Here is a 17,250-nt window from a genome sequence, read left to right as displayed (position 1 = left end):
GATGTATGAATTACACAGACTGAACTACTGATTGTTTCTTTAGTGTGGGAGGTATGTCTGTAGATATACACGTAGATGTATGAATTACACAGACTGAACTACTGATCGCTTCTTTAATGTGGGAGATAGACTGTGTATGTCTGTAGAGATCATAGATGTATGAATTACACAGACTGAACTACTGATTGTTTCTTTAATGTGGGAGGTATGTCTGTAGAGATACACGTAGATGTATGAATTACACAGACTGAACTACTGATTGTTTCTTTAGTGTGGGAGGTATGTCTGTAGAGATACATAGATGTATGAATTACACAGACTGAACTACTGATCGCTTCTTTAATGTGGGAGGTATGTCTGTAGAGATCATAGATGTATGAATTACACAGACTGAACTACTGATCGCTTCTTTAATGTGGGAGGTATGTCTGTAGAGATACACGTAGATGTATGAATTACACAGACTGAACTACTGATTGTTTCTTTAGTGTGGGAGGTATGTCTGTAGATATACACGTAGATGTATGAATTACACAGACTGAACTACTGATCGCTTCTTTAATGTGGGAGGTATGTCTGTAGAGATCATAGATGTATGAATTACACAGACTGAACTACTGATTGTTTCTTTAGTGTGGGAGGTATGTCTGTAGAGATACACGTAGATGTATGAATTACACAGACTGAACTACTGATCGCTTCTTTAATGTGGGAGGTATGTCTGTAGAGATCATAGATGTATGAGACTTACACAGACTGTAGAGATACACGTAGATGTATGAATTACACAGACTGAACTACTGATTGTTTCTTTAGTGTGGGAGGTATGTCTGTAGATATACACGTAGATGTATGAATTACACAGACTGAACTACTGATCGCTTCTTTAATGTGGGAGGTATGTCTGTAGAGATCATAGATGTATGAATTACACAGACTGAACTACTGATTGTTTCTTTAGTGTGGGAGGTATGTCTGTACACAGAGATGACACGTAGATGATATGAATTACACAGACTGAACTACATGTCTGTGTTCTTTACAGTGTGGGAGGTATGTCTGTAGATATACACGTACACGTATGAATTACACAACTACTGATCGCTTCTTTAATGTGGGAGGTATGTCTGTAGAGATCATAGATGTATGAATTACACAGACTGAACTACTGATTGTTTCTTTAGTGTGGGAGGTATGTCTGTAGATATACACGTACACGTATGAATTACACAGACTGAACTACTGATTGCTTCTTTAGTGTGGGAGGTATGTCTGTAGAGATCATAGATGTATGAATTACATTACACAGACTGTTTCTGATCGCTTCTTTAGGAGGAGGTATGTTGTAGAGATACACGTAGATGTATGAATTACACAGACTGAACTACTGACTGCTTCTTTATGTGGGAGGTATGTATGTAGACATACACGTACACGTATGAATTACACAGACTGAACTACTGATCGCTTCTTTAATGTGGGAGGTATGGTAGAGATATAGTCTGTATGAATTACACAGAGACTACTGATTGCTTCTTTAGTGTGGGAGGTATGTCTGTAGAGATACACGTAGATGTATGAATTACACAGACTGAACTACTGATCGCTTCTTTAGTGTGGGAGGTATGTCTGTAGAGATACACGTACACGTATGAATTACACAGACTGAACTACTGATCGCTTCTTTAGTGTGGGAGGTATGTCTGTAGAGATACACGTAGATGTATGAATTACACAGACTGAACTACTGATTGTTTCTTTAGTGTGGGAGGCGTGTAACTAGAGATAAGTATAGTGATATACAGAGATACAAGTAGATGTATAAATGTCTGTTTCAGTTTTGATTTAAAAAAAAAATTGAAATATTTATATGCTGCGTTGCTCTTTCTCGTATTTGTAACTTTACTGTACCGAGAAAAATACGAAGCTGAGAACCATAGATAATCAGAAGTATCAATGCAGGAGACAATGATTTTGTGGTAAATGCTTTGTGGTAATATATATTAGGGAAGAGCTACCAGGCTGTCCCCACCTGAATAATATGATATCGATGCAACTATGAATCCAGATCGTATTAATCAGGATCTGTATCCACAAAATGTCCAAGGCTCGGCGACGGCGGCCTAGTCTGGGGATATAGAGCTGCGCAAAAGACTTTGGTTGAGTTATTTGGAGCTATTATTGTCTGGAACGGGACATTCCATAATAGAATATTTGTACCCCATGCGTACAAAGAAGTTAATGAAGAAGGGCTTTCAGTTGCAGTGAGTACTAAATACGGGTAAAATATATTACAATAATCAGAGAGATAAATTAAAATACATCTTGAAAGCTTTTTACTATAACAATGAGGGTAATTACTAGTTACACACCAGAATGCACCGTATGTTCATTAAGCGATGTGTCATTGCATATATCAACTCAATGGCTACATAACATATTTTAAAGTTTTCTGGCATTGGCCGCATTCACTGTGTTGTTCACAATAGAGTATCGAATGTCGTAACGCGTTAACAAGATTGGACCCACTACATAACCTTACAGTTTTATGTGCCCATACTAAAACATTGATCGTCGAACAGAATGTATTACGTTTGGAAGGAACAGCTTTTATTTGGCTGCAAAATGAATATATTCCTCTCGTGTGTAAAGCATGCAGTGATGATACACATTCTATCACGCAAGACAGTATTTTGGTCGGTCAAACTAACAGTGCTGCATAATACCTAGGCCGAGGGACGTATGGTTATTCTTGCTAATGAAATAAATGTCACAACAAAACCAAATGCTGACAACCATTCCAGGACGCCGAGGTATCATTTGTATTTCTCTCTGGGAGTTTTTCATATCACCATGCATTTAAGACTGCTTGCAGTTGCAGGGCTTGGATGGACATTTTTCAAGGCACTTAAGCAGTGAGCTCTTTACACACCATCCGCATGAGATTGCGTAATTCTGTTTGAAGCTTGGAATGTAGAAACCTAATTTCCTTCATACATAGGGCCACATTCGGTCATTTCAAAGGAGATATTGCAAGCCTAGCTTCTTCTCGATGGAGGCAGTCGGTGTCATTAGTGCTAAAGGCATGCTATCCGATATGCTGCATGGCTTGGGGATCAACTATGCTATAATTGAACACAGAACAACTAACAGTGGAAAACATTTCTTTACTTGGAGATTGTGCTTCGTCCCAGTAATACCTGGACGAGTATTACGGTTGAAAATTGCAAGCTTCTCCGCCGGTGAAAATGCATGATTAGATGGACAAGCTAGATAATTAAATGGCGTTTTTTTATTTATAATTCAAAAACCTGACAATGCTATTGATTTAGACTATTGCACGTTCGAGAATTTGGGTGGCCTAGTCATTGATGATTAGATGCATAAACTAATGTGACATGGTATAGGGCATTGGTGTGTAAAGGATATGATTTGATAAAGCATGTGAGTTTTTCTGCTTTTATTCAACCGGGGATTTAAATATACATATACTGACAACATCAATAGCATTGAGCCATATTTTACCTTAGCTTAATAAAATTCATGTGTAGGAATTATGTAAAAAGAATAATGATAAACGATTTAAATCACATATCATGAAAAAACACCTGGATTTGATACGCAATGGGGCGTTTTAACCTCAAGACACACTTTCTCTCTTTTTTTATCCATATAGTCAATACCTTTGCATACAATATACCATATTTCAGACATTGCGATCTAGTTTTAAGAGTAAAAAACCACAAGAAACCGACAATAATTGGAAACAATTGCTTTTAACTGGGGTCACGTGTTAGAGTTTCAATTACCCAAGGCGGCTTTTTCATCACTTGATATATATCAAAGTCTTAGCGTCATTTTGCTAAAACATCAACATCAAAGGATTCCCAATGCGTCTTGCCATAGCGTCCTTAATGAATATGACTGCCTTGACGTGATCTTGTAACCCTGTCCAGAAGGTTGAAAGACCATTGGTGGATACACTTGGGAGTGGTTTTACTATTCTTATCACCACTAGTCAAATGCCGTACGATCATTGTGTGCTATTGGAAGCCATTCCACCCTCCAAACAAGAAGATCCACTAGGGTATTTTCTATACATAATTCATCTTTTGCGCATTAGTTCAGTTCACCCTAGCTCGAGATGATGTGCAAATGCAACATGAAAGCTTGGCATAGCATTGGGTGATTATCATTATTCAGGAAAGAAGTTCTGTGATCTTAAAGGCAATGTTTTTTCTTCGACCTTTGGAGAATTCAGTCGACGTCTCCCGATTGTGTTAGGTTACTGAATGGTTTGTGTCAATATGTGCATAGCTATACCACAGTTGCCTAAATACTGTTAATTGATATTTTTCGTTTCCAAACTACTGGCGTTATTTACTCGTCTGTTTTAACACTGTGTTCAATTTATTAAGTGTCCTGAGAAATCTCACATGGATTTCATTTCTAAACTAGATGTTCCTCCAATACATTCACAACTGAAGTGAAAGGAGGACATGACGTTATTCACAGTTAACGATTTGCCACCGAATTAAGAATTAGGCAGAGTCAACATTTCAATTGACCCTGTACAGTAAAAACCCGTTGCCCCGGAAACCTCGCATCCAAGACCATTGCTTTAAAAATGATGACGCACTATTGCTTAAAATGTTCTTAGCCAGTACGCATACACAAATTACTGTCGAATCGAAATTAAAACCTCCTCATGAGTATTCAGGGGAAATATTCAAAGTATCAAATGCTTGTTCCTTGGGCCTACTTCGACTTACAGGGATCAGGCGACTTCACTGATTGGAGTCCTCCTACTTTCAGAATGTTGATCTTTGCTCATGACTTCGGTCACCGGCTTGATTGATCATAGCTCGATTATTTTCCAGCTCCTGCTATTCTTAGAACCTCTCGAACAGTACCGTTAAATGGCATCCACTCACTCACTGACAGCAAATGCGTTGTACCGAAGGTGTTACATGTATTGCGAACAGTCGTGTTATGTAGAATCCAGGAATCGTTTACACATCCTTTTAGATGTAACAATATGCCATTTGTGAATTGCATGCTTATATGGCTGATATTTCATCATATGATTAAATTTCCATTGCCTTAACCCTGGTGTCATCACTGAATTTCAGTACAATTTCCACCGAATGGAATCTGTTTCTGGGAATGTTTAAACTGGGTATTCTTTTGCGCAGACTTTTAATATTTTTAAATAAATTGAAAAAACTTACTATTGATTCACTTTGGCCGACATGACACTTCTGCCTTGAATAGTATCTATTGTAATGAGATGTCACACGATAAAGGGGTCTCTGGATTGTCAGAATGCTCCTCGAGACAGCAGACATTAAAAATGTTCAGACATAATTAACCATCCTCTTGAACTGGACGCAAACACGGAATCAGTTTTCACAGACCTAAGGCATTATTAAGGTAATGTAGGAATTGTGTCAGATCAGCTACATACACAGTGATGAAACACTCTCTGCTTGTGGAATGGGTAGCAGCTTCCTGTGTCGATCAAACAAAGACGAGTGCTGGAACTGATACTGACAGAATACTCATTTCATGATTAGTGCACTTGCAGGGATTGATTAACATTAAAGTGATACTGCTTTGGCATGCTGGTGTCAAAAGAGTGATTCAGATTTGATTGATAATTTATTCATCTAAAACGTATTGATTCGTATAATCTAGAAAGTACTAATTCATTATTCCAAATGTATCGTAGTATCAATTATTCAGGATACCCTCATGAAATACGCACTTCATATCCATTTCCCGTATCTCTACAATACAGATATAAAATTGAAGATGGCCTTTAAAAATATTGACAGAGAATTTCCATAGGTAATGATTCCGATGGGGAAGACGATGTAGCGATTCTGGCTTCCACCTTTCAATAACGGTCGGGACAGAAAATCAATGGATTATTCAGGAGTGTTTGAACAAGAATAGAACGTCAGTGATTCAGACTCACATGCATCAAATGTTAACTGTCACATAATATACAGCCAACAATGTGCCCACAGTCGATAGATAGACTCGCAACTGAGGACTAACAGTTGGCATGGGTATGTAATTGCAGCCCACACAACCAATGTTAGTTCCGGCGATCACAGAGAATAACTTAAAACAACAAAGAGCAGACATGTAACCATGACCACTATCCTGCTAATACATGTTTTGAATGCGAAGACGTTGTTCTGTAATTCATGCTACTCATACTAGATTGGCGGGATGGGAAACCATTTGCGCTTGCAATCTATTCTACGCCATAGTTTTCGAATAAGAAAAAGAACAGTAATGAGTTTAACTTTTCAGGACAAAAATCTATGGAGACGTTGCGCACGCTTGAGTACAATCAGCTTGATAATGGAAGTTAGAACGCTTGCATTCATAATAGAATTCCCTACACGGATTGGTAAGACGCAAATGCGAACTTTCCATTTTGCAAATTAAATGAACATTCGAGGCCTTCTTTTGAATCAAGTCCCTTGGTCAGGTTAAATACACTTTGCACCTTTTAGTAAATCGGTAAGTTGGTGTTGAACGTTCGCCACTGCGATTGTTTCTTTTGCGGTTGGATCCTGAAGGTAGATAATTACACTCCAGCGATCTAAAAAGCAATTACTTTTTGAGACGAATGTCTGTGTTGTATGTTTTTTGTGTGTCTGTGGCTACTGATCATTCCCTTCTTTGCTTCCTGTTGCCAATAAGTCACTTCTGAAAAAAATCTTTTGAAATACTTTTTAGTTGTATATAACTCCATCGCGACATGATGGAGCTGTTAGTTTGTACAATTACTAGCTTATCTTCGCCAATGTGTACTGATATGCTGTGTTTATATCCCCAGTTGATAGAGACGGTCAGATTGCCGCGTCAGATATGACAGAACGACTGGTTTTCTTGGCAGGCTATTATAAGATAACTCAGATGCCTGTTCAGGGGAATCGATTTCCAAAACCAAGATTGATAAACCGAATATGTAGTTTCATATATGTTAGATGAAGAAATGAAAGATGACCACAACGCCGCCTTTGGTCTTTACGATTTACTTCGTTTATGGTAGTAACTTTCAAATTCTTGATGATTACTCAGGCCTTATCAGATGGTTGTCTTCAGTTTAAATGAACATTATTCTAAAAGAATATTTACTTGGTACGTGCCATTGTACTGTTAAATCCCATAAATAGCTGATTTTGTACTTTTTACACGTATTTGTGTACGACGACTATCACTGACTCGCCATGCTGTGGCTGCAGTACCTCTACACGCAGTGTGGAGCCATGGTAGTTGATGGACATAGAGCTTAATGATCATAGAATCGATCCTGGGCAATTAAATAACACAAATGGAAACTAAAATAGGTTATCTATGTAATGTTATGGTATGATTTGTGCATATAGTGTGTAATCAAAGCGATAGATACATCAGCATGATACACTGAATCTGCTTCTAGACAACAGATCCAAGGCCTAAAACTCCAATGTCCTTCAAAGAACCATTCTCATTTCTTTTCAACGCTGTCTTAAACGTCTATGCAAAAAGCATTTGAATCAATCGTACAACGGAAGGAGATTTTTTCAACATCCATCACACGTGTACCGTAATGACATCGATGGCGTAGAATGTTCGTAATTATGGAAAGCAATGTCGTCCCACGCTTGTGGCTGAAATACTTTTTATGTTCACTGTCATTACTCATACGTGATCTCATGGCAAGTGATAGTCTCTATATAGGTATTATGCAAATTGGCAGGGAAATTCAGATACTGAACTGCAAAGCGAGGGCTGACTGTTACTGGTTACTTGGAATTTCTTTCACATCGAGTATGTTAGTCTTCTTTCACTTGAATAAAACATAATTGTTGTCCTCTGTAATACAATCGTTGAATGTTAACTCATTGACAAAATTCAATGCCATGAAGGAGTGGAATGATAGTGACTGTGCAACTAGGACGCCAGTGTATACTTCGGAAACACGTTTGGGGTTAAAATCTCATCGCTACTGGTCTGGGGTCTAGGTGATATCCGTTGGAGATTAGTAACAATTCTCTGTCGTACCCAATATCCTCTGTGTGTGTGTGTGTGTGTGAGAGAGAGAGAGAGAGAGAGAGAGAGAGAGAGAGAGAGAGAGAGAGAGAGAGAGAGAGAGAGAGAGAGAGAGAGAGAGAGAGAGAGAGAGAGAGAGAGAGAGAGAGAGAGAGAGAGAGAGAGAGAGAGAGAGAGAGAGAGAGAGAGAGAGAGAGAGAGAGAGAGATTGCGGTTGCTCTGATTTCGTCTGTGGTGACCACCGTACTGTTTGCAGTAGCTGACCAGTGTACGGGGCCTCGCAGGTTACTAATTGAACGATTCGTTGGAGCACATAAATCACTGTCAAGCACAGTATCTAATAGTTAATATGACCAGGATAAAATTCGCATCGGCCTCGATCTAGTAATAACTCAAACTCTATGCGATCGAAAAAATATAATCAGGCTTCATTGTCACGAACCAACTGTGTCTAATGTTAATAAGGTTATCAGAAACGGTTAATATCTCAGTTGAATCAAGTATGTTTAGGACCAGTTTGCCTTGGTATATAAACAATGAAATGACGATATTGATGTTATATATTGATATCATCAGATAATGAATGGCATCCACCTGTTTATATATTCACATACAATTTGTGTTTTAAAAAAGCAGCGGCAAACACCTTTCCCCGATCCCAAGATACCTATGCTTAACATCGTAGGATTGCGACTACATGTTTTTTTATGAATCGCTATCAAATAGTAATATGCTAGTTGTTCGCGGAAAGGTGAGCTTATCCTGATTGCGCCGTTCAATAACTTATGCAAAGGCATGTCAATTATCCATATGAAAACATAACACCCAAACAAAGAAACGAAAACACGGGAACACATGGTACAAGTCCAAATGGAGAATTGCTTTGGAATGAATTTGTGTTACTGACCCATGAAATTCGGAAATGTTTTCCACACGTCTACCGTGAAATGTTTTAAAAGCTTCCAGTCCTTAAGACCTTTGAGAGGACGGACTCGATTGCACCTCGAACTTTGTGAAATGTGAAGATGGCGGCTGGAGTTGCTGGCATTTTGCTCGGCATAAAGGTAAAATTGATGCTTGGAAGATTGATGTTAACCCCCTTGTCATACATGTCCGATGATCAAGCTTGTGCAGTTTGTCCCTATGTTTGTCTGTGTGGGCTCTTGACGTTCCTTCTCCTTTGGTTGCTTTTCAGTAGCCACTCATGGGACAGGATACGCTCCTCCTTTCACGAGCACCTGGTGTCATTACTGTCTCATGACGAGTCGGGAATGCATGCTTGTGATTACAGAGAAATGTTATGATGATTAGGGCAAGGGTGTCTCTCAATACCTGCCAGCTTACCAGATCTTCCAGGTTCGTGGCTGGTCCCAGATATGTTACTTGATATATTAGGAAATATATTGATGTTGACTCGTAATCCAAAGGAGCCTAACTACATTCTTGTGATATAAATTTGCCGGACCTTGAGAATTGTATCTGATTGTCCCAACCATTCATAGTGACAAGTTGATCTTTACTTGAACATAAGGACTACAGCCTTCGTGTCGTGAGAACCTTAGAGAAATGCCGGTATTCCCCAAACCTCAGATAACAAAGTACATAAGACAATCCCCGCCTGACATTTCACAACACACTAACACTATCCTGAAGTTATCAGCGACCAAAACCTCATCTGACCGATGGTCTTGCTACACTATCTCCGTTCTCCATTCATCTGGAGGTCGCGAGATGGACATGCTATCACACTCTTCCTACTTAGACGGATTCATTCCGCTGGTCACGATAAGGCTACTGCCCCTGGAATCAATACTCTTGGCTGATTTACAGTGTTTTATCAAATATTGTATCAGAAGGAACACTAATGATTTGATTAAGTAGACGGCATGTAAACACATGCAGCGATCCCTTCTATTACTGGACACTTGTCACATACCTTCAGGGTCACAAGCTCAGATCACACAGAATCGGGGTATTTATAATGCTTGAGCCGCTTGAGTATATAACCTGATTACATACTTCCATTATTTGACCAGTCGATTGTCGATGCTTGTATGTTAGAAAGCTAAATGTTATTCTAACTATAACACTGATTACAATGGTATATACTAAGTGAAAATCAGATGCAGAATTTAGAAATGCTTATTATTCAGGTGGCTTATAATTAAAAAGCTCATAGTTCTTTATTAAGACAATAATTTAGTGATTTAAAACTGTCTGTCTGTCTGACAATAGAAAGAAGTAAGTTGGTCCGTTTACAACAAAGGCATTTAATATAAGTATTCAAATGTACATCATTAAAATAGCCGTTGTGATTTTACTCAAATATTTACAGAAGTGTCGAACCTCAGTTACCAACTCACGTAAACATGTTTTCAAATGTGTAACCATATACATGTATTTGTTAACGGAATATGAAACCTAGTATCGATGTGGGCAACATTTACAACCCAAAAGATGTCATGCAAATTATTCAAAGATTCAAAAACATAAGTTATCAAGACAAATTCGTGTCAGCAACGATGCTACTTATCATGTGCCCGAATGAATTTCACGTTGCTTCAAACATCACATGAAAAGGAAATCTGTAATTCCAAGATCGTGTGTAGAGACAGTTCTTTTTATAACCCATTACCATCTTTGATAAGGAAATACAGAAAGTTTAAAAAAATTACTTCTTGTGGCAATGCATTTTATGCCTGGAACAGTCATGGAAATCTTGGATGCTCCTGCCGATGCCGGAACCTCGGCTTCCTGTTTCTGTCGGTCGCTTTTAAGGACATAGAGAGAGTGACTATGGAACAGAAGCATGCGATCAGAACACGGCACCAAGAAGACCCTTTCTTCTTGTACACATGTCACTATCAAGAATCAGGTTGAAAAGGAAGCCCTTGCCTTCCTATTTCTTTCAGTAACAAGCAGATTAGCATATGTGTTGATACCGAATTATCAGCATGCAATCACGCAGTTCTTTTCCTAGTCAAGCTACACTGTTATTGACATGTGGGCATAGTTATGCAGTCACATGACATCAATCAATATCATGGAAGTAATATGTTTTATGGGTGCACTAGAAAACACGAGGAAGCTGAAAATGGCAACACTATTTTCAACTCAGGATGACGTATTCGAAATGTGTAAGATTGGTTTACTCAAATAGTGATGCCTATGTGTGTGTGTGTGTGTTTGTGTGTCTGTAGCTACTGATACCAGCCAGGACCCAAGATAGTTTCACAGTGCTACTCAACTGTGATATTAGTGTGGGTATCCAGACATATTATATTGACTGCGAGCCGACTTTGGTTTCTCATCTTAATGTCGATGTCCAGGCAGGGTAACATGAAGTACTCTTGTTGCGTTTTATGTATGAACAAAATGTGCACACGGAGAAAAAGGCATTGATATCATATTGTTTTTTATATAGTTGAAGGCTTGTAACGAAACGTTTAGCTTTTTCCTACGGCAATAATCTGATCGTATTGACGTCACGGACATTATTTCAAACGTAATAGTATTTTATAAATGCATTTTTAAATAACGGTATTTATAGTATAGTTAATAAAATAATATATTGAACATGTTCATTTGAGCTGATCAACCAAATGTACGAAGTGCAATCGTTTCATAATAAAATTATGCACACACATCAATTAGCTTCTACCGATACCTTAACGTGAACATAATCAATGATTTATAACTGCTGCATTTTCAATCTGCCCGATACACACTTATCTGTGGATGTATGGTACTGTAATGTAAAACACAAAGCTAAAAGGGCGATACATAACAAAGCGCCACATTTAAATGTAGTCCCAAAGTGTCTGCGCAGTGTACGGGGAAATCACGAAGTGATGCCGGGCTTAGACATTTACTAGTTTGGTAAAACCTCAAGGACTATTATGAATCTGTCACACCCAGATGAAACGGGATGCGAAGCCACAATTTCAGGCTTCTGGCGTACCTCTCTGAACAGCAAACTGGACTACGCGAAGAAGAGTAACGAATGACTTGAATATCGATACCGAAAAGATTTTACAACAAACAGTATATTTCCGTGTTTATCGACTGTAGCGATCGATGAACTACAAGCTTCAATTACTTAATCACCCCAGTAATCCACTGTCGGGACTGGTTAAAACGTTTTTCTTGTATTTCCGTCTTCTTATTACAACGCAAACATAATTTTTTAGATGGTTAAAAACCTAATTAGGAATATATATATTTTTATTTCTGAAAATGTTATCTCTCTGCATCAGAGTCAATAATTAGTCATTTTGTCATTATCAATTTAATGTTAAATGGTTCTCAACATAAAACTCAACCACACGAAATCATTACTCCATCGAGCATGAAATAACAATGTTTATGGACCAATTCCGATCAAAACGAGGGCTGTAATTTCAAAGATGTATACGCAAGAGTCTCCACAAAACGGTCTCCACAAAACAATGTCGTGTTGATGCTACCCGTTCATTAGGGCTCAGAAAACATTCAAGGAACTGGCTCTCAGTATCTTGTAGATGGCGCCTTCACCCGACGTGCAGTACGTCCTCTGTCACTCGAAAACAGAGGATAGCGAGGGTAAGAAGTGGTCCTTAAGTGTAGCAACAAAGCTTTGGGGTAAAGAAACTAGCTACCACGTTTAAACGTTCGTGCTATGAACAAAACATAGCGAAATTACACAAGCGCATTGTAAGGAAAGAAACGATTGACAGATGTACTGGAGAGAATATTGCTTTTATACATTACACAGCATGTGTTCGTCATACTTGAGTTCCGGGCAGGTCTCCGTTACCAACATGTAGATATCTTTTAGACAGAATGTTTATAGGACGCATATGTGTTTTAACGACACAAACAAATATAAACGTTAAAGACGTAATTACTTACATGTAGGAACCTACATGTACTTCCTTTGACATTTAGAGGTTTTCTTACACTGCGTTACGTGTAATTAGACTATAACTGACAAGGAACATCGTCATGAATAACATATCCTTTATTAAACATTTCAGTGTTTCAGTGTTTCAGGACTTACTCTTCTTGACAAGGGGCAAGAGATAGCTTACATGTTGGAAACTACATGTACTTCCCTTGACATATCCTGGTATTCTTATACATGTAGTTCGTTACATGCAGTTAGACAATAACTGACAAGGAACATCGTCATGAACAACGACTCCTATATTAAGCATACTCAGTTTTTTCAGGACTTACTCTTCTTCCGGACAAAGGGGCATTATTCATGATAATAACATCAAACTTCAACATGCCAATAAAGATTCTTAGAGAATAATGTTCATTCGTCATGAACATTATTATACTTATAATTATAGAATAAATAGCTTTTACTCCACAAACCCAAAATGACAAAGAAATCGATCTAAAATATACGAATGCCTAAAGCACCAAACGACCTTTGGCAGGTTACATTATAGTGTTCATCACAAGGATGAATTTGTGATGCAGGACGTATCCTTATGGATGATATGTTTGTCCATACTGTGTACACAACTCAGTAAAGACAGCGCTACACTTCATGACATATGTGTTCCACTCCTTACAGTATATCAACAAGGTAAAAACTTTGTATAACGATATGCAGGCGATTCTGCGTCTGTATGTTGTTTTTGAACTGAGATTAAAAGCTTTTGGTTTGCGGACAGAATCAATCGCACTTAGCCAGACGTAGCCAAGGGCATGTGTGTCTCCAAAAAATGACAAACCTATCGGGAACGCAAGGTATAATTGTTTTTATATATAGCATGAACCTAGAGGTATGGTCATTGTGAAATCCTGTTTACAATGGCATGTTCGTGTCATGACCGTGAAGGAACAAAAGGAGAATTGGAACATGCACCGCATGCAGGTGACCAGGGCAAAATATTGTTAGGCCTATAGATGATATAGGCACTTACGATATAGGCGACCATGGTGCAACAAGAGTTCTATCGGCATAGTTTCTGTTCAGACAGTGATCGTAAGACACGACTGGGAGTCTCTGTGTAGCCGGTCATGGGAAGAGCATGCGTGGGTTATGGTAAGAGGAGGTCGGGGCTCCATATTTATATTTAGGAGGCCATTGTCACAAGAGGTTGGGGCCTCTGTATAGGCGGACATACTAAGTCGAGGTTTGTACCCTCTATGTGTACGATCATGCTATGACACGGTCGGGACTCAGCAGGTAATGATAAAGCCAGGACTCCTCCATGTAGGCAGTCATGGTAAGTCAAGGACTTGCAGCATGAATTTAGACGGTCATGTTGAAGTTGGGGACCTTTTGTGAAGAAGATTTTGTTAAGACAAGGTCGGGACTCTCTGTGAAGAGATAGGACAAGGTCGTCAGTCTGTGTAGGTGGAGAAAGGTGAGACACTTTTAAACTGTCTGTGTAGGCGGTCATGGTAAAATATAGGTTGGCACTCTCTGTACAGGCGATGCTGGTGAGTCAATAATAAGTCTATAATGGATTCGTATGTCAGCAGATTGTGAACACGCATGTAACGTAATAACGATTTTCACACTTGTGTATTTCAAGATAGAATTTTCTCCCGATATTCTGGTCACTGAAATGACTTGCCAGCGGGTTGGAATCATCCGCAAACGTCCATGATAACAGGGAGATATTGGTTTGTCGGACGAGTATGGTTTCAATAACTATTCTTGCATTAACAAATGACTTTAGCTGTCAGTGATCCGATTGACTTATACCGATATACGGTGCGGTGAAACTTGAGAGCTTGCTCGGCTGACGCTATGCCATATCACGTTTGAAGTTACTCTAGCGGGGATTTCAATGTCTGAGACAGGCTTAAGAACATGGAGACTGCGTATTTCAGCGTAAAATACCGGTTGTACTATTCGCTGCATTAGGTTTGTGATGGATTATGATGAGGACACTCCTGTTAATGCTTGTTTAGCGTGTATAATTATCTGGACATTGTGATGTTAGCGGATACATCATGGCACTAATTAGACGATGTGGCTTTAATTATGAAATGCAAGATTATGACAGAAGATTCGTTAAGAAGATACGGCAAAAATGTGATTCCTTTTGCTTTTCATGTTTGAATATGTCTCAAGTGGTTCCTTCAAATATCTTTTGGGAATTAGGAAAGTGTCGCTTCGGTTTAGAGCGGACACAATGCAACGTTGGGGCTGCTTTCATGTGAAGATGCGTAGATCGATGTTCATACTGTTGATCCCTGGATTGTCTGGTCAAGACTCGATTATTTACAGACCGCCGCCATATAGCTGGAATATTGTTGAGTGCAGCGTAAAACTAACCTCACTCACTCACTCATGTGAAGATGTAAGTGGATGAGTGAGTGAGTGAGTTTTAAGCCGCAATTATTATTTCAGTTATCTTACAACAGTTGGAAATACACTGCACGGTCAACAAAGAAACAATTAATAAAAAATATTTCCTTTGTTTTACACTGTCGTTCAGGTATACGTGTTTTCATAATAACTGTACATGTATACTGTTTTACTTAAACGTGAACATGTCCTAACAATACAATACCTGTACGTGAATATAACGCACTCGTAGGCGTGGTTCAACTAAACTGGTTCAGTTCTACGCGTATTATTAAACTATTGTTAAAAATATTTTTGTACTGATTGTAAAGCTGTTTCATTCCTGTATGCACATACACATGCTCACAGATGTAAAATGCCAACAAACTGGTATTATCTGGTGAAGAAATAACACATAACAACACTAATATAAACAAGGCTAATGTTTCATCTTGTGACATATGGGGTTCTTCTTTATCTGCAACTAATACATCGGTAAAACTATTTGCCAAGGCAATGCCATAATAAGAATGTGAATAATACTTTGATTTCCCCTAATTTATGTCTCAGCATCAATCATAATTTGTAGCAAATATAGAGACATGATCCCAAGATAATGGCTAGTTTTCACATCCGAGACATCATTGATCCAGACAGTCTCATAAAATTGCCACATAGGAATTTCTAAACTTATTAATTACAAATGGCAATCTCCTGATCGGACAAGTCCGAGAAAGGTCAAGCAAGCCTTACCTCCATACACTAGGATGGAGCTGAGGACACTAATCCACACACAGAGGTTGTCCACAATCATCATAGGGTACCTTCACCCATCAGGGTGTGCGGTCCGAGAGGGGATGGTTCCGTGTATCAGTAGTTGGCTGTCATCTCTGGTAGGCGTCCATGTAAGATTCGGACAAATGCCTCACTCTGGTACTGGGGAAATCTTGAGATATTTCCAATTGGGCTGAATCTGGAAAGCAATACAATTATCGACACCGTCAACAATTCTTGCAACATGAATAGTGTCTGTTGCATGTCTTAAACCAACAGATGAGAAGAAAGGTTGCTTGTCGAGTTTAGGCGTAATTTTCAATATCAAGTGGATCCATACCCACAAAAAGGTCACATCAATTAAGGGCCTGTATTTGCTAAAGGAAATGGGAAAGAAATGTATTTTTTGTTCACTTCGTTCGTAGTTCACATGGTTGTGGAATGACGGGGGCGATTCCATCGCCGTTAACGTGGAGATCAATCATAGATCATCATTATCCTATATGTTATAACGTGTTTCCGGTGTATGACATATGTTGTGACGTCACCAAAAGGGATCTTTGTTATTCGTTTGAACTTCCAACACATCTGATGATAATTGGACAATAAACGTGAAAGGGCATAGCCAGCAAAGACCTTAATCACATCCTTCAGTTGCAGGACGTCCGTGTTAAGTTGAATATAACTCTCAGTGGTGGTATTAAATATTCATGAACATGTCAATACTGACATACCTGTTAAAGCCCAATTATACATCTGCTTTATTACAAAACCGATTGCATTTCTACTCACAATGCATTAAATATTTCAGTGTACCCTTTCAATATCAAGTCAAGGGGGCAACAAAATAGAATCCACGTTTGAGAAAAACACCTGTCGACCTCATACAGCAATATTCAACTCGAAGGTTTTTTTTCGAAACTTCGCTGGAATATGTAGTATATATATTTATATTTGATATTGATAAAAGTGCACACACTATCAGTAATGTCAAAACGATGTAGAAGATATATAAAAGTGTACAATATCTCAGGATAAACTAACCACATTGGTCTTCAGTGATTCATCCTTTTGATATTCAGCGGTTTTGTTTTCTAGCCAATAGAGACTGGTTATTTTCTGGC

At 38.6% G+C, this 17,250-nt stretch overlaps 1 protein-coding gene across 1 annotated transcript in view; it reads right to left on the bottom strand.

Moving 5' to 3' along the window:
• The window catches only part of LOC124290963 (neuronal acetylcholine receptor subunit alpha-10-like), a 41,409-nt gene that overhangs the window by 22,229 nt on the left and 1,930 nt on the right, over positions 1-17,250 (bottom strand). The window contains exon 2 of the mRNA XM_046727806.1: positions 16,106-16,325. Coding sequence (XP_046583762.1) covers positions 16,106-16,169 — 64 coding nt within the window. The 5' untranslated portion in view covers positions 16,170-16,325. The remainder of the gene's footprint in view (positions 1-16,105; positions 16,326-17,250) is intronic.

Source organism: Haliotis rubra, unplaced genomic scaffold (genome assembly GCF_003918875.1).
Source record: "Haliotis rubra isolate DU_JTF1 unplaced genomic scaffold, ASM391887v1 Scf48, whole genome shotgun sequence".
NCBI classification, from domain to species: Eukaryota; Metazoa; Mollusca; class Gastropoda; order Lepetellida; family Haliotidae; genus Haliotis; species Haliotis rubra.
The sequence above is the reverse complement of the archived record's forward strand: the minus strand, read 5'-3'. Positions and strand labels throughout refer to the sequence as shown.